The following is a 23,252-nucleotide window of genomic DNA, read 5'->3' as shown; positions in this document are numbered from 1 at the left end:
CCTACATTATACTGCTCTCAGATGGGGTAGCAAGAACTTGGTAAAAGATTCCCTTTAAAATAAAATTGTATTGAACAACATTGAACTTAAAGGGAATCTGTCAGCAGGTTTTCCCTACCTTTTTTTGATTTAGGCAAAGAGAAGCTTAATCTAATGACGCATCACTTAGATTACTGGGTGCAGCCGTTCTCACACAATCAGAGCTTTTACATTTAGCCATACAGCTGAGCTGAGGAAGTTAACCCCGCTCACACCAGGCTCTGTATGTACAATGTCTATATACAGTGATGTACTCATCACAGCAGGGGGCGTTGAGGGATCAGAAGGCACAAGCTGCTGTGACCCAGCAGAGATAATCTCCTGGAGCTAAAACAATGATTGCAAGCAAACAAAACTAAGGAGCTTGATAAGAGGCATTGCTAAAATCTGTGTTTTAACCCCTACAGCATGCTGTCTGCAGATTACATGGCAAAAACCTGCTGACAGATTCCCTTTAACAATCAATGATATTCCTTCTGCAGGCCAGCGTCAGCGCTCACTATTCAGTGCTTGGTGTTTGTCCTTATTCTTTATACAACGTAACTTACGACAATGGAAGGTTGTGTCATTATATTCCATTATTTCACCATGTCTGATACCTGGTCATTATCACATAGGTGATGTCAAGGGCAGAGATTCATCCAATTCTAAAGGACAGTCTGCCAAAATTTAGAGTAAAATGTACAGCGAGTCCCGGAGCAGGGAACAAGAGCTTTCTATTTCGTCTGGACCATTATATTGCCTGGTATGTGGCTACGTCATTATTAGCAATATAACCATTTGATTGTCAATGTTCTGAAACGCCGAATTTGCGTGCGAGAAAAAAAAAAAATATATAAACCTTTTAAACACATATATTGTAGATAGTTTTTAATAGATTTGGGTCCCTGATGAGGTGGTTGCGGCATCTAGACCGAGAATGTATGCGGGGTGGCAGCACATGTGCCCCGCTCTCCATTCAATGCTATAGGAGTTAGCCAAGAAAGAAGAACTCCGCTGCCTTATGTCTCCCCATAGAATTGACTAGGGTATGCCATGTACATGTGAGGCCACCGGCTGCTTCCCCAGGAAGGAGGGGGGATTGGAGGACCCCCATTCTGAATCCCAGAGTTGGGAATTGCCATACACATCTAAAATGGGCATAATGCTTTACATACTATGCACACATGTACTAAAGTTTACAAAATGGCCTTGTGTTGAGCAGATCCTGTGGCAGCAAAATCAAGAGATTAAAAATCCATACAAAGCTCATTCATTGGAAAGGCATTGGCCAAGGAGGCTACATGTTTAATGAGACGGTGTCTGAAGCCCCTGGGTGCTTTCACATTGCGTTCGAGGGTCCAGTCAGGACAGAAGTCCGAACTTCACCCCAAAACGGGGTTCAGACGTATGCGGTGACGGGGCCATAGACTGTAATGGTGATGGTAGAGTGAATATTCGCTCTGACGTGCATAATTTTTGGGAGTGTAAACCTACTGGAGGCGAACACGCATATGTAGCAGACTGCATCTAGGTGTGCGCCTACTGTAGGTGTACACTCCCAAAAATGGTGCACATCACAGCGCATGTTCACTCTGCCATCACCATTACAGTCTATGGCTCCGTAAGCGCATACGTCCGAACCCAGTTTTGTGGGAGGTTCGGACGTAAACTCCGACGGGGCCAATGAACAGATGCAGAAATGCAATGTGAAAGCATCCACATCAGATCGCTGATGGAGGAACAATTGTTCGGCCAACATCAATCTCCCCTTATTCAGTCATGTGCATTAATATTCAGTTTGGCGGAGATCTCCTGTGTTTGCGGATGACAGACAGCGGCTTATCTCCTGGAGCACAAAAGAATCGGCCTTCAGAAATAAGATGTCCCTTACACCCTGTCTGATACTCACCTTCCTGCCGCCTTTATCAGTTTCCATCGTCGCTCCGTTTTGTCTCCGGCGAAAAGTGACCTGTCAGCAGCGCCAGTGTTTCATAGAGTGCGCCGGAGGTCTATTTTCAATACATCTTTATGAGAACCTCATTCTGACTATCAGACTTGCATTGAGCTCTTGCAATGTAACTTCTGACTTCTGGCCAGTCAGAAGTTACAGGCAAAAGATGGCGCCATGGGACCGGAGTGAAAGTAAAAGGTGAAGCCTCCGGAAGGAGAGTATAAGAACAGGGGCCGGGGGCTTACATTTAAACTGCCACTCTAGCACTGAAAAAAATAATAAAAAATGCTGGAATGGTGCTTTAACTGACCACGGGTCTCTCGACCCAAACTTACTGCTTTGTAGACACATGAGGCTGTAGGATCAAGTCGGGAGACTTGCAACCGCTCCGGGCACTGCGCTTCACATACACATGATATACACTCATGTGAACTCAGCCTTGCACGGAATATGCTAAACGCTTTCTTGCAGGGAGGAATAATAGTGGGGACTCTACATAAGTCTCTCTAACGGTATTGTTAAAGAATCACCTCTACGTATTTATAATAAAAAAATAACGTTCATATATAAACTTTAAATATTTTGTTTTTAATTCTATTTTTGCATAAACAAAGCTGAACAAAAGGCGTTCTCCAATAATGTAATTAAATGGCCTCCTGTTAAGTAATTCAAATGGAAGCCCGTCCTAGTCACGTGTCAGGATGGGCTGAAGTCTGAAGAAAACACAGCTCCCAGAATCTGTGTCTCAAATGACAGAGCTGTATCATAAATACATATCAGAGCTGCTGGAGAAGGGCTGTGGCAAGAGAAGAAATAAATCTTCTCGGCTAACTGACTGCTCATGAATAAAGGACTGGAGCTGGAGAAAAAAAAAAATCTTTCTGCTCAGTCAACTGAGAAGATTTCTTCTGATGTCACACACGTCTCAGCTCAAGGAAGTCCGGTATGTGTGCTTATAATACAGCTCCTCTGACAGTTAAGACACAGGTCTCAGGAGCTGTGTTTCCTCAGACTGAAGTCCATCCAGTCATGTGACTAAGGACCGGCTGTTTGAATTACTCGAAAAGGTCCATTTTATTACATTCTTGGAGAACCCCTTTAAATTGCCACAAAGTAATAATAGATATTTAAGACTGTATATAAGGCCAGTCAAGAGGACTTGGTGACCAAAGGCTGAAGGTTGTTCTGCTGTCTGTCATCAACATGAGCCTCTCACTCATGGCTCATTAAGGTTTATCTCCTATTGTAAACAGAAGCCATAAGACCGAGCCAAAGATACAAATGGCTACCGCTATCCAATAAAAAAAAAGTCATTGTAAGACTGACGCAAAAAAAATTGCACCCGTGAAAAGCTTAAAACGTGACGCCTGCAACACTTACTTCAATTCCAATTTCAAATCCACCACCAAGTCCAGCTATGCCGATGGCAGACGGGGCAGACCATCCTGAGGACAGAAAAGGCACGACTTACAAGGGAGGTGCAAGGGAGTGGTAAGATACAAGATAGAAGACTGCGCAATACTTACTTCCATCTGGAAGGCGGGCGAGTACGATACCACTTCCTCCTCGAGCCGTCACCAAGAAGCCAGCTTTTATAACAGAAAGAATAGCAAGGCCTTGTGCTTTGGCAATGACATGAGCTGCAAAGAACATTGAATGCAATAAAAGTAATAAAAAGGTGAGAAAAAAAAGCATTTGAGCATAATTTATCGGTATCCAAGGGATAACGTTTCACCTTGCGGAGAGTGACATGTTAAGCATGTCAAGGTGAGGAGACTTTAAGCCGCAATGCTTCTCTGGGATATATGCAAATTGCCTCTTCAGAGAGGAAGAGAACTAGAACTCTAGTGCCACCTATAGGAAGTAGCAATCCTAAAAGTCAATATCCACTCTCCAACGAGCCTCGTCATGTGACAAGGCTCGTTAGAGAGTAGATAGTGACTTTTAGGATTGCTACTTCCTATAGGTGGCACTAGAGTTCTAGTTCTCTTCCTCTCTGAAGAGACAAGGAACATAATTTAAAAATTAGAACATATCCTCATTTGTGTCCCAATATATGGGAACAGGAAGGAAGACTAGACCTTCTTAGAAGGTCATGGAGAACCTTTGCCAGTATGACAAGGCACTTTTTTTTATTAAACATTTGATAAGTAGAGGAGATTTCCATGAAGGCCTCATTCAGACGTCTGCGTTTCACCTACAAGTACACACCAAGGCATCAGGAGCAGCTTATCAGCTCACTGCAGGGAACTAATGGGCGAGAAAGCGCCAGGATCTAATCACTTACATGCCATTGGCATCTAAGTGGTTAAGTTGCAATGGATGAACATTTATGGAAGATCTCAAGGAGTTAAAGTGAATATATCATCTATAGTATTTTTAATAAATAGCATTACATATATTTTTTTCCTAACCTGTTTATCATCTGATTATAGAACATGATTAAGGCGGCTGCCATCTACCCTCAGCATTTATAGATGTGCTTTACAGCAGCCACACGAGCCATCGCCAGGAATAGACGGACTTATTAACTTCTATAGAAGTATTTTATAGGCATGCTCTGATCCAGGCAAAGGTCATCATAAAGAGAGGTGGAGGAGATGAACTCTGGTCATAATCTATGGAGGATAGTGGATCTTGTGTTATCTACTTTATATAGAGGGGTTATCAGTGATTATCATCACAGACCAGATTACAATGAGACTGCTGAAAAATTAAATCTGTAAAGAACAGGATGTGTGAACCTTATATTATTCCTAGTGGATGGTATGAAAATTGCAATATTACTGCATTATTTATTTATTTTTCTACAATATAGATTGTGACAAGTAAAATTGGGGGAAAAAAAAACCCAAAACATTCAATATAAAACCCTGATGAACAATAGGTAATTTTCTGATGAAACATTCCTTCGATCCCTGGGTCACACGGCCATATGTGTTCTCATGCGAGAGAATCTGGCTGATTATGCTACTGACACTCGCGTTTGAAACTCTGACAGAGTTTCATTCAATTTTCTCGCATGATGGAATTGGAGCACAATATGGAGAAGATGGGAGAACTTAATTTCTCCATCTTCTCCATTGTGGGAGTCCGCATATGTCGGATTGCACTCAGATGCCATCTGAGTGCAGTCTGAGGTTTCACATGCACCCATAGACTTGTATGGGTACATGTGATCCAATCATCCAAAAATCGCAGTTAAGCACTGCTCCATAGTGTAACATTGGGTCGAGTGCTATCCAATAAAACATTGGATAGCACTCTGCAGTGTTATTCGCCGGTGTGAGCAAGCCCTTAAAAGAGAATCTGTCACCAGGTTTTTTGTTACCCAATGTAGCAGCACAATGTAGAAACAGAGACATGGATGTGTCACTTACTAAGCTGTTTGCTTTAGTTGTGATAAAATAAATAAATGTTTTATCAGCAGAGGACTAGTAAGCCTGCTGCCAGGTAGTCCTCCATATTCATGAGCTCTGGGTAACCCCACTGTAATGATTCCAGATTATACAGTGCTCTGCATTCAGAGAACTGCAAGATCTGCAGTGGAGAAAACAGTATAGCAACCCAATAAGTGACACATCACTGGAATCAGGGTCTCTGTCTTTACATTATATGCTGCTCTCAGATGGCACAGCAAAATCCAGGTGACCGATTCCCTTTAATTACCCACTTTTCCTCATTAGTCGTGTTGCACTGGTTGGTGTATTTGCTTCAGACTTGCAGAAGTTTGTAGTTAAACAGATTCCAATTAATATAATATCTAGTGGCTGTAGAGCGAATGAGTAAGAAGGGAGATTGTCTCACAAGAAAAAGTGCAGCTCGTACCTGGGATGATCTTATCTGGTCCAGATCTGGAACTGATCTCGGTGAATTCTCTTAGAATTTTTGCAGCTTTTTTGGCTTCGGACTTCAAGTTGGAAGGGATTGGGTTATTCACTGTGAATATAATACACAAGGATTTAACACAGCAACAAAGCAGAACTAAAGCCATTAGCCATTCACTGAAAAGATAACAGGACGAGGTACTTTGAGGTTTCCCTTTTTCCAGAGAGTACAGGCACATGTCACTGAGCAAATCATCCACAAACTTCTCAAAGCCAAATTCCCTTTTACTTGGAAAGTTCAGGACATGACAGAATTTACCAGATGTGATAGGATTTCACTACAAAATAACCAGTTATACCTTTACTGTGGGATATTAAACCATTTTGTTTTTACATTTCGGAAGATCCCCTATACATGTTATTGTCACAATTTCCCTAAATGCCGAGATATCAATGATTCAAGTTTTTGCCTCTGTAACGACAGATCCTGCTGCTGCACGGCAAAATCGTTTCAGTATACCAAGGGTGTAGTTTGGTGGTGTTAGTCGGGGGAGGGAGGTGGTTACCCCAAAGACTAATTTCTTAGAGGTGCAAGATTTCAGAGGAAATAGAAAAAAGTAGTAGCGGTGTCGCTAATGCTAAAGATCTGGACCAGTGCACATGCCCTGGACTTCTGGCCGGGTGCCCCGGATCTGCAGGTGAGTGCAACTATGAGCAGAGATAGGACCATCCCGATTGGGGACACCTTGTCCCGGTGGGATGGCTTTTACACTATTGTGATCAAAATAGTGTTAACTAAGGGTGTTTACTCATTTTGTTTTTTTTGTTGGGTTTTGTCTGTGAAATAGCCAGTGTGTGAACATACTCCTACACATTGAACATATAGAACAGTCCCAGCAAATACCCAAGATGGTACAACATTACACAGTCTTTCCCTTCCGCTGGCCTGCTGAGAACAGAACAGCTGCAACTTTGGGACTTCCAAGGCCAACTACCTGAACTAGTGGCACCCCGCTTTTTGCAGACCCCCACAGAGAGGAGATAGCAGCAAGCTTAGGAAGCAGACAGTCCATCAAGGTACAAGGCCAGGAGACCTGAGGAGGCCAGGAGACCTGAGGGTCCCACCCTGGCCCCTCAGAATTTCCATGGGGCCAGATGACTGGCTGGTCCCAATCTGGCTTCTCCGAACATCTCCATGGGTTCCAGGCGACAGGAGGGTCCCATCTGGCAACCCCAAACAACATATCCATGGGGCCAGGTGACTTCATCATCCCAACCTGGTCTCCCCAAATGTATCCATGCGTTCTCTGATGGTCAATGGAGCAGATCTGTATCCTTCCAGTCAGGGCCGTATACCCTTAGGCCGGAATCATGTAGAATCCAAATCTGTGTCTCGCTGGATCGAGCCATGCTATCCATCTGCTGTCCTGAAGTAGGTCGCTGTGATTGTCCTTGCAGCAGGATAGAAAATACTTTTTATATTTACATATGTGGCTAAGGTCATCAGTCACAGGTCGGGGGGAAAGGTGAAGCTCAGGTCTCATTAGCTGAAACAATCACCCTGCTCTTGTAAATAAACTAGCAGGTTTAGTAGAATAAGCAATTAGCATAGTAACAAACATCATTGTTCCCAAGCACCGAGTCACTGTCCTTCTTGACCAGCCAAAGAAACACATACATTCACAAGTCAACAAACACAATAAAGTATTTCTCTTGGCTTAACAAATCTAAACCTCTGGCTGATTAAGATAAGAAGCTGTTTTGTCACAAGCACTAACGCTTTATAACAGGGGCCATCAAGGGGACAACACTTGGTTTGCACCAGAACTGGCAACCCATACTACATTCTGATGCCGAGTGCCTGTATTAAAGGAGGTTCTCCACTTAGGAATATGTACCCTATTGGGTTGTTAAATACAGTAAGGTCCAACTGTAAATATGTCCTGGGTTGCAGCTTCACCTTTGCAAAAATAGCAGATTGCTGGAAGTAAGAGAAGTGGCACTTGCAAGAATCATTGACCAGGTCTACCAGTGGATTGAAGCTTGTCCGATGGGTAGAAGACTAGTAGAGTAGTGGGTAGAAGACACTGAGGCGTATGGCAGACTCAGGCATTTGATTAAGTGGTCTCCAATTTTAGAAATTACAAAACAGAAGTTAGACTTTAATATCCAATCGATACTTTACCCCTAATCCCAATTTGGAGGTAACAAATGGACGCAATGAGCTACATGGCAGGCATTTATTCTTCGATAAGTTACATCTGGTGTGAGCAGGATTTAATCATGTAATCTAAATATCCATAATTGTGCATTAGGCATTCAGCTCCGACTCACGAAGGAGACCAGGTAGAAGGCAACAGACAACTAATATCTGTCCAGAGGATTTGCTGAATTGATAGGCTCTGGATGCAGCGATTAGCGACTACTCTGCTGGGAGGAACGCTTACCTCCAGGATTGGCTGCAGATGAGAAGAAGCTATTGAGCGGCAGTGAATCAGCAGACGAGACTATCAGAGAGAAATTGACTAACTGTTTAAATTGGAGGTTTATAAAGATAAGTACGTCAATACTTTACGATTTGCATGGTGACTAACACACATATTGCTGGCTCAATGATCGGCAAACTGCAGTACAAAATATGGCACCCAATTCTATAAGTGCGTAGCCATAGGGTAAATTATAAAATGTTACCAGTCGTTAACAAAGTTCCTGACGAGGATACATTTTTAATATGCATTAAAAAAGTTTTCTTGTTAGGAACTCCTAGGCGCAAGACGTTATTGAAAGAAAACAAACAGCCAAATAATCAAAATGTATAGACTTTAGAATTGTGGTTTCTCGATCGCTTCAACAACATGCAATAGGAAGCAATAAAGATTTCATATCTAGCCAAAATAGTAGGAATAAAAATGAAAATTCAGAGCACAAAAAAGGCCACAGCTCAATCTACTGAAAAATGAAAACGTTATGCAGTATTTTGTGGACTATAAGACGCACCCTAAATTTTGGGGTGGAAAATAGCAAAAAAAAAAATTGAAATAAAATGGTGGTGCATCTTATAGTCTGTTTTAACGGTAGCTTACCGGAAGGCAGAGGAGCGGGGTCACTGCGGCAGGAGTGGGGCGATGTGCAGTGCCTGGGAGCTCATGTCGGCACCGGTGAGCTTTCACCATTCAGTTCCCTGCGGTGGGCTTTGGTAAAATGAACGCTGGAGGGATCTAATGAATGTCCAGGTAACGCAGCATCACCCCACTCCTGACGCCGCCTGAAGCAGCGACCCAGGTTCCTGCGATCCTGCCCCACCGCCGCCCGGCCACCCCCCCCCAGGTAAGCTACCCTCAGATTATAAGACGTCCCCCATTTTCCTCCAAAATTTGGAGGGAAAGAAGTGCATCTTATAATTCGAAAAATATGGTATGTCTCAGAACCACTGGCGGACACAGACAGGAGAGGGAACCTGTGCAAGAATAATATCTAGATGCAAGAGATTAAACTGAACATAAGGTTCTTGGTTAAAAATTCTGGCCAGACTATATGAAGCCCCCTGCCACATCACAGCAAACCTATTAGTGGGTCCGTAGCCTGAAAGGTGTGGCGTGGTACACTGACCACCACTGAAGCAATACTGCACCAGCAGGGGGAGTGACCCAGTACCCCACAGAACTCATACTGCAAGACAGAGCCCCCACGGCTCCTGCCCACCTCACCCCACAGGAACAATGGCCACCACCAGCAAATGACCTAAAATACTCACTTCCACATGGCCTCAGGAGCCCCTCATGCTAATTAATTCTCCTGCTAATTAATATTACCTGGGCCAAATGTGAGCAATGCTGGTAACAAGTAAAAAAGAGGGGACAGAGTTTGAATAGTAAAATGGTGTCATTCAACACTACAGATCATCCCACAAAAAAAACAAGCCCTCATACAGCTATGGGGGCGAAAAAAAAAAAAAGTAAAGTTATGGCACTTGGAAGAAGGGAAGGAATACCGAAAATGTGAAAAAAAAACATGTCGGGAAGGGGTTGACCACATGCAGGGACAGTTTTTTTTTTAATGTAAATGCATGTACGGTATTTGGCGCTAAAAATAATTTTTGCAATTTTGTTTGATTAAAAAATGTGGCATCCTTTGGTTTTTACTGGCCCTTTATTTACCAGCAGATTCAACTTTACTGTGGTCATAAATCAGAGGAAAGGAGCTCAGAAATAGACTCATCTAGATTTTTGACCACATCAAAGTTGAAGGTGCTGGTTAGCGCATTAAACTTTGATGTGATTTGCTTATGTGGTTACTTCCTGAAGAAGTGTGATATTAATGCGATTTTTATTTCGACGCGTTTCAAAGTATATCATCTCTTGGCACTGTATTTTCTTCAATCTTCAGCAGCGTGGAAAATAACTCAAAATTTTCCTTCCCAATATGCAATTGGTCCGGTGACCCGTGGATCTGCAGCAGCTGAGGATATATTTAAATGAGCAATTTCTACTGAATCAGGTTAGCACATCCATAGTTCAAGTGTGGATAAGACCGTCTGTTTATTACCAACACCAAGTCAGATTATACAGTTAGGTCCATATATATTTGGACAGAGACAACATTTTTCTAATTTTGGTTCTAGACATTACCACAATGAATTTTAAACAAAACAATTCAGATGTAGTTGAAATTCAGACTTTCAGCTTTCCTTTGAGGGTATCCACATTAAAATTGGATGAAGGGCTTAGGAGTTTCAGCTCCTTAACATGTGCCACCCTGTTTTTAAAGGGACCAAAAGTAATTGGACAGATTAAATAATTGTAAATAAAATGTTCATTTCTAGTACTTGGATGAAAACCCTTTGTTGGCAATGACTGCCTGAAGTCTTGAACTCATGGACATCACCAGACGCTGTGTTTCCTCCTTTTTGATGCTCTGCCAGGCCTTCACTGCGGTGGTTTTCAGCTGCTGTTTGTTTGTGGGCCTTTCTGTCTGAAGTTTAGTCTTTAACAAGTGAAATGCATGCTCAATTGGGTTGAGATCAGGTGACTGACTGGGCCATTCAAGAATATTCCACTTCTTTGCTTTAATAAACTCCTGGGTTGCTTTGGCTTTATGTTTTGGGTCATTGTCCATCTGTAGTATGAAATGACGACCAATCAGTTTGGCTGCATTTGGCTGGATCTGAGCACACAGTATGGTTCTGAATACATCAGAATTCATTCGGCTGCTTCTGTCCTGTATCACATCATCAATAAGCACTAGTGACCCAGTGCCACTGGCAGCCATGCATGCCCAAGCCATCACACTGCCTCCGCCGTGTTTTACAGATCATGTGGTATGCTTTGGATCATGAGCTGTACCACGCCTTCGCCATACTTTTCTCTTTCCATCATTCTGGTAGAGGTTGATCTTGGTTTCATTTGTCCAAAGAATGTTCTTCCAGAACTGTGCTGGCTTTTTTAGATGTTTTTTAGCAAAGTCCAGTCTAGCCTTTTTATTCTTGATGCTTATGAGTGGCTTGCACTGTGCAGTGAACCCTCTGTATTTACTTTCATGCAGTCTTCTCTTTATGGTAGATTTGGATATTGATACGCCTACCTCCTGGAGAGTGTTGTTCACTTGGTTGGCTGTTGTGAAGGGGTTTCTCTTCACCATGGAGATAATTCTGTGATCATCCACCACTGTTGTCTTCCGTGGGCGCCCAGGTCTTTTTGCATTGATGAGTTCACCAGTGCTTTCTTTGTTTCTCAGGATGTACCAAACTGTAGATTTTGCCACTCCTAATATTGTAGCAATTTCTCGGATGGGTTTTTTCTGTTTTTGCAGGTTAAGGATGGCTTGTTTCACCTGCATGGAGAGCTCTATTCACAGCAAAACCTTCCAAATGCAAGCACCATACCTCAAATCAACTCCAGGCCTTTTATCTGCTTAATTGAGAATGACATAACGAAGGGATTGCCCACACCTGTCCATGAAATAGCCTTGGAGTCAATTGTTCAATTACTTTTGGTCCTTTTAAAAACAGGGTGGCACATGTTAAGGAGCTGAAACTCCTAAACCCTTCATCCAATTTTAATGTGGATACCCTCAAATGAAAGCTGAAAGTCTGAACTTCAACTGTATCTGAATCGTTTTGTTTAAAATTCATTGTGGTAATGTCTAGAACCAAAATTAGAAAAATGTTGTCTCTGTCCAAATATATATGGACCTAACTGTATATGCACTAGCAGGAGGCGGCAGACCCCATGATAAACTCCTGTCAGCCCGTCAGAGCGAGCTCCATGACGGACGCTCGATTAAAGGGGTATTCTCAAGTCTGGAAGTTATCCAGTTTCCATTGGAGCCCTAGTGGACCATGCACATTACCACTCTATTCATTCTTATGGGAATGCCAAAGACCAGGTGGATGCAACCTTTGGTGATCTCTGGCAGTCCACTAAGAATCAATGGAGCGGCAGCGCACATGATCGAACACACAGGGCTCTTCTTCCAGTAGTAGGACCCCAGTGATGGGGGAAGTTATCCCATATATACCATGGATAGCTAGCAATACAAAGTGGAATACAGAGACAATAGGCAGCAAATGGTGTAAGATTTTTAATGAAAAAGACAGCTAAATTGAAAAATAGCAAAAATTATTTTTAGCCCCAAATACATTTAAGTAAAAAAAAAAAAAGGGTGAACAACTCATTTGACATGATTTTTTTTTTTTATGCACAAGGTTGCCCAAGGCTGGGTTCACATAGCGTTTGCCACTTTAGTGGCCTCGTCGTTCCGAAAATGATGCACGACAGAGCACTGACTCCGTCTGCATCATTATAGTGAATGGCTGCATCGGCGCATGCAACCAGATCTCGTTTTGCAGGGGTTCTGACGGAAGCCACGGCGGAGCCACTGAGCATAGCGGCAAAAGCTATGGGACCCAGTCTTTTAAGAGCATATGGAGATCATGGAGGTGGTCTCTCCAAAGGGACCCCATCTATGATCTCCTGCAGAGGGAATCGCTTGCAATCATCAGCTCTTGCGCTGGTAGACTTGAGCATTTATTCAATGGTCTAATGTAAAACTACATTTCTCATGCTGCGGCAACTTCAGAAGAAGCGTACCCTGGCACAAATAAGACAATTTCTAGGGGATGTGAGAACCTGATCACTGTGGCTTTGTCAATGTGAAAAGAGGTCAACTTTCCGAGATAACCACCTTTAAACACGATCATATAGAAGTTTGTTTCAAACAATTGTGCAAAGTTTAATCATCCTCAAAATTAAAAGGAACACAAGACTTTATAAGAAAAATATGGGAATAGAGATCAATTTTTGAAAGATTTTAAACTTTTTATTACTGAATTAAAAAGTTGTATTTTATCTAGACTTATTCATTCTGGAGATGGGTCACTGTTCTCAGATGGTTTTCAGGTTGCACGACCTTTATCAACTGTGAGATTATAAATAGGTTACTACGAAAATCTCAATTACCGCGGTGTCGGCTTGTGATCCTTTTCCTGCAGTCACATATGCATGTCTCCATGTCCTCTTATACTGCGATGTGTAAGGACGGTGACAGCAATATGACATATTCAGATTAACATGGTGAAAATAAAGCAAAAGGAATTGCAAGCTCCTAACCCATTCATCATCATCAGGATTTAGGCTTTACATTTTTCCTTCCCTTCTCTCACAAACCTTAAGCGTTTGTTGCCCCCATCATAGCCGTATGCAGGCTTTCACATTGCGTTTAGGCATTTGTTCAGTGGCCCCATCGGGGCTTACGTCTGAACCCCCAGCAAAACGTGATTAGAACATATGCACCTACGGGACCATAGACTATCATGATGGCGATACAGCCAACCGGAGCTCATTTTCGAGCGTGTACGCCTCCTAGAAGCAGACGCACGGACGTAGTAGACTGCATCTGGGTGTCCGCCTCCAGTAAGCATATATGTCGAAAATGATGCACGTTAGAGCGCATGTTTGCTCTGTCGTCACCATTATAGTCTATGACCCTGTCGGTGCATACGTCCTAATCCCGTTTTGCAGGGCATTTCGGACGCAAGCCCCGACGGGGCCACCAAACGAATGCTGGAACGCAGTGTGAAAGCGCCCTCATTACCGTAATTACCAAACCTAGGGGGAGGCAGTGATCAGAAAAGAAAAGTTAATTCCGAAACTTCAATTTATTTTCTGTATGGCATTTACTACAGATTAATTTTAAAATGTCATTTACATAGGATTCTTATAGACAGGGTGATATGTCTTATTTTTAAATTGGGAAGGGGGAGAAGATGTTCTAACTTTCAGATTTTTCATTATTTTTTTAAATATTTCTAAAACAATTTAATTTACTTTTTAGTCACAGGGGACCCGAATCTGCATTTGAACACTTGATTTTTTTATGCTGGACCACTACAGTATTGCGGTAGATGGTGAAGATGATGGACTGGGGTTTTGAGTAGGCCCCTGGCTGCCATGGCAACACATCCTGAGGGTGGATTGGCAATTGGCGCCATAACAGTTGTACCATGCGATTGCACCACCTGAATGATACTGCCAGACACCTCAGTTAGGGGTCAAACTCTCAGGAGCATAAATGGGTTAATATTTTAAATTCAGAATTCCCGATCCTTCTCTCCATCCATTATGAGTGGGGAGACCCTATGTACATTACAGGGTTGATTAGCCAGTGTTGCCGAAAATGAGGGTTAAGACAACTTTAGTTTAACGGAGCTGCTATAATTTGAGATGCGCGGCTTTCTCCATTGATTACCGAATATATAGTCAGACTTACATGCTCAGATTTTTTTTTCTCCCCAGAACTAATGTGACCGTTCCCCCATACATTACCTCAGAATTTTCTAGTAGGGTATATGTAAATGTGTTTAATATACCGGACCACCATTAGACATAGTGCTCCAAAGAAAAATCAAGCATGCTCATAAGAGTTTTGAAGGAAAAGTTTACATGCCATCCACAGACTTGAGTCACAGCCCCACTGTCAGTATTTTTTCTCAGGAGTGGGAGCCAAAACCAGGAGTGGATGATAAATGCAGAATTGGTGACTTGTTTCTATTATACCTTTTCTCTGATTGTTCCTCACCTGGTTTTGGCTCCCACTCCTCAGAAAAAATACTGACCGAATACTGACCAAATATTGACAGTGGGGCTGTGACCCAAGTCTGTGGATGGCATGTAAACTTTTCCTTCAAAACTCTTAGGCTAAGTGCCCACGATGCAGAAATGCTGCATATTTTTTCCGCATCTCCCTGGCAGGAAAACCGCATGCGGATTGTACATGCGGATTGTACATGCGGATTGTACATGCGGATTGTACATGCGGATTGTACATGCGGATTGTACATGCGGATTGTACATGCGTTTTCCTACCAGGGACAAGCGGCTGTGAAGCGTTCTTCACTTGCATTTCCACATGCGGGTTACCAAGCGCTTTCCAAGTGATTTTAGCATCACTAGGAAAGTGCTTGATAACTTGGTCACACTATATAAATCCATGCAACCGGCATGGATTTATATAGTGTGACCAAGTAATAGTTAAAAAAAAAAATGAATAAGAATGGTAAAAAATAAAGGTTATACTCACCTCCCGATCTTTTCTCCCCTGCGTCCGGTATCTTGCACTGCTCGCGGTGGTGTGAAAGGACCTTTCATGACATCATTTAGTCATGTGACAGGTCACACGACCGCCAACGTCAGCACAACATGCTGAATATTTTTCCGCAATGATAATCCGCAGCGGAAATTTCCGCAGCATGTGCACAACACATGCGGATTATCATTGGGGACCATAAGGCACGTATTACCAAGCGTCTTCGCTGCGGAAATTCCACTGAATTGAAAAACACAGTGGGCACTCAGCATTATGAGCATGATTGATTTTCTCTGGAGCACTAATGGTTGTCCGGTATATTAAACACATTTACATATACCCTACTAGAAAATTCTGAGGTAATAAATGGGGGAACGGTCACATTAGTTCTGAGAGAAAAAAAATCTGAGCACGTACAGTACAGACCAAAAGTTTGGACACACCTTCTCATTTAAAGATTTTCTGTATTTTCATGACTATGATGAAAATTGTACATTCACACTGAAGGCATCAAAACTATGAATTAACACATGTGGAATTATATACTTAACAAAAAAGTGTGAAACAACTGAAAATATGTCTTATATTCTAGGTTCTTCAAAGTAGCCTCTGTAACGGGTCTGGGAGGCGGAACCTCTGAGCAACTATACAAGGGGGCGGTCCTTGTAAGGAAGCGGGTGGCTCCCAGGGAAGACGGGCAGGTAATCACGGCAAGTGACAGGGACAGTCTCTGGGTAGAAGGGCAGGTAATCACGGCAAGTGACAGGGACAGTCTCTGGGTAGAAGGGCAGGTAGTCACAGCAAGTGACAGGGACAGTCTCTGGGTAGAAGGGCAGGTAGTCACGGCAAGTGACAGGGACAGTCTCTGGGTAGAAGGACGGGTACTCACGGCAAGTGACAGGGACAGTCTCTGGGTAGAAGGACGGGTACTCACGGCAAGTGACAGGGACAGTCTCTGGACAGGCAGGTGGTCACGGCTAGTGACGGCAGAGCCTCCAGGTAGGCTAGCAGGCAGGTAACAGGTGAGCGCTCCCAGGTGAGCAGGCAAGAGTCTCTGGACAGGCAGGTGGTCACGGCAAGTGACGGCGGAGCCTCCAGGTAGGCTAGCACGCAGGTAGCAGACGAGCGGGCAGGCTGGTCCATAGACAGACTGACAGGTGTCGGAAGGCAGACCGTCGGACCGCAGGCTTGCAAGCAGGTAAACGGATATCAGGCAGGTATCAAGCAGGAATCTGGCAGGTGACTGGCAGGTAACAGGCAAGAATCTGGCAGGTGACTGGCAGGTAACAGGCAAGAATCTGTCAGGTGACTGGCAGGTAACAGGCAAGAATCTGTCAGGTGACTGGCAGGTAACTGGAAACGGGACCTGAGGGCTGAAGCAGAGTGAAGGCTTTGCAACAACATTGCTCGGGCACCTCCATTTTGGAGGAGGTGCCTTATATATGGTGAAGTCCTCCGGCCATTGGCCGGGGACTCCTTAGGACGGCGCGCGCGGCCCCTTTAAGAGAGGGGGAGCGCGCGCGCCCTAAGCACCGTTGCCGGGAAGCAGAGCGCGCTGCCAGCAGAGCGGGAGGAAGACGCCGGGCACAGAGCGGAGAGGTGAGGGGAACAGCGTCCCTGCCTAGCAGGAGGCAGGGACGCCGACGCTACAGTACTCCCCCCCTTTAGGCCCCCCCTTTTTTAGGCCAGAGAGAAATTTATCAAGGATGAGGGGGGCATGGATGTTCTCCCGGGGCTCCCACGTTCTCTCCTCAGGACTAAACCCCTTTCAATCTACCAGAAAAAAGGTTTTTCCTCTTACCCTTTTGGTGGCCAGAATGTTCTCTACCTCAAACTCGTTCTCAGCGGAAACCGGAGCAGGAGGCGTACCTGTAGACTTAGAAAAAGAGTTAAGTACCACGGGTTTGAGGAGAGATACATGGAAGGAGTTAGGGATCAGTAAGTTGGCCGGGAGTTTTCATTTATAGGCCACTGGGTTGATCTGTTTGATAACTTCCAGTGGGCCGATGAACCGAGGCCCTAACTTGTAGGAAGGAACTTTGAGCCGGACATACTTGGACGAGAGCCAGACTTTATCTCCAGGACGGAATTGTGGAGGATCCAGGCGTTTGTCAGCGTGTTTTTTCATCCGTTCGGACGACTGAAGGAGTGCGGATCGGGTACTCTCCCAAATGGAGGAGAATTCGCGAACGAGAGATTCCGCAGCCTGATTGTCCACCGAGGTGGAGACGGGAAATGGGATCCGAGGATGCTGACCGAAGACTACAAAAAAAGGATTTGGAGGAAGATTCGCTCTCGTGATTATTGTAAGAGAACTCGGCCCATGGTAGGAGATCCACCCAGTCAGAATGGTGGGCATTAACGAAGTGCCGGAGGTAACTGGTCAGGTTCTGATTGATCCGCTCCACTTGACCATTGGACTGTGGATGGTAAGCGGAGGAGAAGTCCAGAGTGACGTCAAGCAACTTACATGTGGCTCTCCAGAAGCATGAGGTGAACTGAACCCCACGATCTGACACGATGTGGAGGGGCAGGCCATGGAGACGGAAGATGTGGCGGATAAAGTCTTTAGCCAGTTCGGGTGCAGACGGGAGACCCGGCAGGGGAATGAAGTGCGCCATCTTGGAGAAGCGATCAGCGACCACCCAAATTACCGTACAACCGGCAGACAGGAAGATCCGTTATAAAGTCCATAGCAATATGCTGCCACGGGGCAGCAGGTACTGGAAGGGGAAGAAGGCGACCGGCTGGCAGGTGTCTCGGAACTTTGTTGCGGGCGCAGGACACACAGGCAGAAACAAAGTCTATTACATCCTTGTGCAGGGTAGGCCACCAGTAATGCCGGGTAATGAGCTGGAGGGTCTTTTTCTGACCGGCGTGGCCAGCTAGCTTAGACGAATGACCCCAGTGTAGGACCCTCTTCCGATCAGGTACAGTTACAAACGTCTTACCGGGAGGGAGACGATTTAGATTCACGGGAGCCACTTGCATTACTCTGGCGGGATCAATGATGTGCTTAGGTTCCTCCTCTAGATCAGACACCAGGAAGGATCGGGACAAGGCGTCAGCTTTGATGTTTTTGTCTGCCGGGCGAAAATGAAGAACAAAATCAAAGCGGGCAAAAAAAAAGGACCACCGGGCTTGGCGCGGGTTAAGTCTCTGGGCGCTCTGAAGGTAAGCCAAGTTCTTGTGGTCCGTGTAAATTATTACCGGGTGAAGAGCCCCCTCGAGCAGGTAACGCCACTCCTCCAGTGCCAGCTTAATGGCTAACAACTCACAGTCTCCAATAGAATAGTTGCGCTCAGAAGAGGAGAAGAGTTTGGAGAAAAAACCGCAGGTTACCATTCTCCCGGAAGATGACTTTTGGGTAAGTACCGCCCCGGCTCCGGAGGAGGAAGCGTCAACTTCTAGGAAGAATTGTTTGTTGCCGTCCGGACGATGCAGCACCGGGGCGGAGGAGAAGGCCTGTTTTAAGGAAAGAAAGGCCTCCTCAGCCTAGGGCGGCCATCTTCTGGGATTAGTACCCTTACGGGTGAGCGCAGAGATAGGGGCAGTCCGGGAAGAGAAGTGCGGTATGAAGAGGCGGTAATAGTTGGCGAAGCCCAGGAACTGCTGAATAGCCTTCAACCCCTCCGGTCGGGGCCACTTCTGGATGGCAGACAGTTTCTCAGGATCCATTTGTAGGCCGGTCTGAGAGATTATGTAGCCCAGAAAAGAGAGGTCTGCTCAAAGACGCACTTCTCATATTTAGCGTAGAGGTGGTTCTGCCTGAGCCTGAGCAGGACCCGACGAACATCCCTCCGGTGAGTAGGAAGGTTCGGAGAGAAGACCAAGATGTCGTCCAGGTACACCACCACGCAGGAGTAGAGAAGGTCACGGAAGATGTCATTGACCAACTCTTGAAAGACGGTAGGAGCGTTACAGAGACCGAAGGGCATTACAAGGTACTCATAGTGGCCGTCCCGGGTGTTGAATGCCGTCTTCCACTCATCCCCCTGACGGATACGGACCAGGTTATACGCCCCACGGAGATCCAGTTTGGTGAAGATTCTAGCCCCCCTCAGGCGGTCAAATAATTCAGGAATGAGCGGGAGGGGGTATTTATTCTTCACTGTAATCTGGTTAAGGCCTCTATAATCTATACATGGACGGAGTGAGTCGTCCTTCTTTTTGACGAAGAAGAAGCCTGCTCCCGCCGGGGAGGTAGATTTCCGGATAAATCCCAGGGCCAGATTCTCCTCAATATATTCTGACATGGACTGGGTCTCCGCTGCGGACAAAGGGTAGATACGCCCACGGGGAGGAGTAGAGCCGGGAATCAGGTCGATTGGACAATCGTATGGTCTATGAGGGGGTAATGTCCCTGCTTCTTTTTTATTGAAGACATCCGCATAAGACCAATAGGGAACCGGTAGACCGGGTAGACTGACTGGGGTAGGAGAAGGACGAGCAGGATGAACGGGAACTAGACAAGTCCTATGGCAGTCCTGTCCCCAGCGAAGGACTTCTCCGGTCTGCCAGTCAAGCACGGGTGCATGTTTCTGGAGCCAAGGTAGGCCTAACAAGAGTGCTTGAGAGAGTCCAGGCAGAACATGAAAGGAGATGCTCTCAGAATGCATTCCCACCTGCAGAGTTATGGATTCGGTGATGAGTTGGATGGGATGTGGTAAGAGGCCCCCATCCACGGCGGCGACAGATAAAGGTACGGCCAGAGGTTTGGTGGGAATGCGGTATTTCTCTACCAGAGACTGAGAAATGAGATTTCCAGCAGCTCCTGAGTCAAGTTGAGCCAGTTCGAAATAGCGGTTCTCTCCGCAGGTGATAGAGACTGACAGCATCAGAGATGGAGAGGGTTTACTTTTGTCTAGGGCGACCTCTCTGAGTGATCCTAGACACAGGCGTTTCCCGCCCTCTCCGGGCAGGAACGGATCCGGTGCTCCTTACTGCCACAGTAGAAGCAGCTCCCCTCGGCACGGCGTAAGTCTTGACGGGTTTTGACCATCTTGGTCTGGTCGACCTGCATAGGCTCAGGTGAGTGTGCCTGGGGAGTAACGGAGGGAGTGACGGGTTTCTGGAAGGTGGGGGCTAGGCGTGGAAACCTCCTCTCACGGGTGACCTCTTTGGCGCGCTCCTGGAATCGAATGTCAATCCGGGTGGCAAGTGTTATTAAGTCGTCGAGAGTGGTAGGAATGTCCCGACCGGCGAGTTCATCTTTAATACGGCCGGACAGACCCTCCCAGAAGACAGCCACCAGAGCGTCGTTATCCCAGGCCAGCTCCGAAGCAAGGGTACGGAACCGTATGGCATATTGGCCCACGGTGAGATCTCCTTGACGGAGGCGTAGCAGAGACGATGCGGATGACGTCTTCCGTCCGGGTTCGTCGAAGACTTTCCGGAAAGCCGAGAGAAAGGCTGGCAGGTCGGACACCAGGGGATCTCCTCTCTCCCACAGAGGATTTAGCCAAGCCAGAGCCTCCCCCGTGAGGTGGGACATGATAAAGGCTACTTTGGACCGGTCGGAGATAAACTGGTGGGACAAGAGTTCAAAGTGCAGGGTGCACTGGTTTATGAAGCCCCGAGCTTGAGCGGAGTCACCTCCGAAACGAGGAGGTGCAGAAAACCGGGGTCCGGGACAGGATACCATGGTATTGGTGGGCAGCGGCGCTGCCGGGTTGCGAGTCATGACACTAGCGGTGGAGCAGACAGAGTGTCCAGGCGAGAGTTGACACTCCGCAGGAGACTCAGGGTGGACTCCTGTTGGGACCTCTGACGGGACAATTCATGACATAGGTCCGAGAGCGAGGGAGCTTGGGTGCCACCGGATTCCATGGCTCGAGCAAACTGTAACGGGTCTGGGAGGCGGAACCTCTGAGCAACTATACAAGGGGGCGGTCCTTGTAAGGAAGCGGGTGGCTCCCAGGGAAGACGGGCAGGTAATCACGGCAAGTGACAGGGACAGTCTCTGGGTAGAAGGGCGGGTACTCACGGCAAGTGACAGGGACAGTCTCTGGACAGGCAGGTGGTCACGGCTAGTGACGGCAGAGCCTCCAGGTAGGCTAGCAGGCAGGTAGCAGGTGAGCGCTCCTAGGTGAGCAGGCGAGAGTCTCTGGACAGGCAGGTGGTCACGGCAAGTGACGGCGGAGCCTCCAGGTAGACTAGCAGGCAGGTAGCAGAAGAGCGCTCCCAGGTGAGCAGACAAGAGTCTCTGGACAGGCAGGTGGTCACGGCAAGTGACGGCGGAGCCTCCAGGTAGGCTAGCAGGCAGGTAGCAGACGAGCGCTCCCAGGTGAGCGGGCAGGCTGGTCCATAGACAGACTGACAGGTGTCGGAAGGCAGACCGTCGGACCGCAGGCTTACAAGCAGGTAAACGGATATCAGGCAGGTATCAAGCAGGAATCTGGCAGGTGACTGGCAGGTAACAGGCAGGAATCTGTCAGGTGACTGGCAGGTAACTGGAAACGGGACCCGAATGCTGAAGCAGAGTGAAGGCTTTGCAACAACATTGCTCGGGCACCTCCATTTTGGAGGAGGTGCCTTATATATGGTGAAGTCCTCCGGCCATTGGCCGGGGACTCCTTAGGACGGCGCGCGCGGCCCCTTTAAGAGAGGGGGAGCGCGCGCGCACGCCCTAAGCACTGTGGCCGGGAAGCAGCGCGCGCTGCCAGCAGAGCGGGAGGAAGACGCCGGGCACAGAGCGGAGAGGTGAGGGGAACAGCGTCCCTGCCTAGCAGGAGGCAGGGACGCCGACGCTACAGCCTCCTTTTCCTTTGATGACTGCTTTGCACACTCTTGGCATTCTCTTGATGAGCTTCAAGGAGGTAGTCACCGGAAATGGTTTTCACTTCACTGGTGTGCCCTGTCAGGTTTAATAAGTGGGATTTCTTGCCTTATAAATGGGGTTGGGACCATCAGCTGTGTTGTGCAGAAGTCTGGTGGATACACATAGCTGATATTCCTACTGAATAGACTGTTAGAATTTGTACTATGGCAAGATTGCAGCTCAGTAAAGAAAAACGAGTGGCCATCATTACTTTAAGAAATGAAGGTCAGTCAGTCCGAAAAATTGGGCAAACTTTGAATGTGTCCCCAAGTGCAGTTGCAAAAACCATCAAGCGCTACAAAGAAACTGGCTCACATGAGGACCGCCCTAGGAAAGGAAGACCAAGAGTCACCTCTGCTTCTGAGGATAAGTTTATCCGAGTCACCAGCCTCAGAAATTGCAGGTCAACAGCAGCTCAGATTAGAGACCAGGTCAATGCCACACAGAGTTCTAGCAGCAGACACATCTCTTCAACAACTGTTAAGAGGAGACTTTGTGCAGCAGGCCTTCATGGTAAAATAGCTGCTAGGAAACCACTGCTAAGGACAGGCAACAAGCAGAAGAGACTTGTTTGGGCTAAAGAACACAAGGGATGGACATTAGACCAGTGGAAATCTGTGCTTTGGTCTGAGGAGTCCAAATTTGAGATCTTTGGTTCCAACCACCGTGTCTTTGTGCGACGCAGAAAAGGTGAACGGATGGTCTCTACATGCCTGGTTCCCACCGTGAAGCTTGGAGGAGGTGTGGTGGTGTGGGGGGTGATTTGCTGGTGACACTGTTGGGGATTTATTAAAAATTGAAGGCATACTGAACCAGCATGGCTACCACAGCATCTTGCAGCGGCACGCTATTCCATCCGGTTTGCGTTTAGTTGGACCATCATTTATTTTTCAACAGGACAATGACCTCAAACACACCTCCAGGCTGTGTAAGGGCTATCTGACCAAGAAGGAGAGTGATGGGGTGCTATGCCAGATGATCTGGCCTCCACAGTCACCAGACCTGAACCCAATCGAGATGGTTTGGGGTGAGCTGGACCGCAGAGTGAAGG

The 23,252-nt window shown here is 46.3% G+C and overlaps 1 protein-coding gene across 2 annotated transcripts in view; it reads right to left on the bottom strand.

Annotated features, from left to right (window-relative positions):
• SH3YL1 (SH3 and SYLF domain containing 1) overlaps nt 1–23,252 on the bottom strand; it is a 117,646-nt gene that overhangs the window by 76,178 nt on the left and 18,216 nt on the right. For both annotated transcript variants that reach the window (XM_073674237.1, XM_073674238.1), the window contains exons 2-4: nt 5,801–5,911; nt 3,499–3,612; nt 3,353–3,417 (exon numbers count right to left, since the gene is read on the bottom strand). In XM_073674237.1, the coding sequence (XP_073530338.1) occupies nt 3,353–3,417; nt 3,499–3,612; nt 5,801–5,911 (290 nt within the window). The remainder of the gene's footprint in view (nt 1–3,352; nt 3,418–3,498; nt 3,613–5,800; nt 5,912–23,252) is intronic.

Source organism: Phyllobates terribilis, unplaced genomic scaffold (assembly GCF_046119375.1).
Source record: "Phyllobates terribilis strain yellow unplaced genomic scaffold, ASM4611937v1 Scaffold_3__8_contigs__length_932513732, whole genome shotgun sequence".
NCBI classification, from domain to species: Eukaryota; Metazoa; Chordata; class Amphibia; order Anura; family Dendrobatidae; genus Phyllobates; species Phyllobates terribilis.
This window is presented reverse-complemented; position numbering and strand designations above follow the sequence as displayed.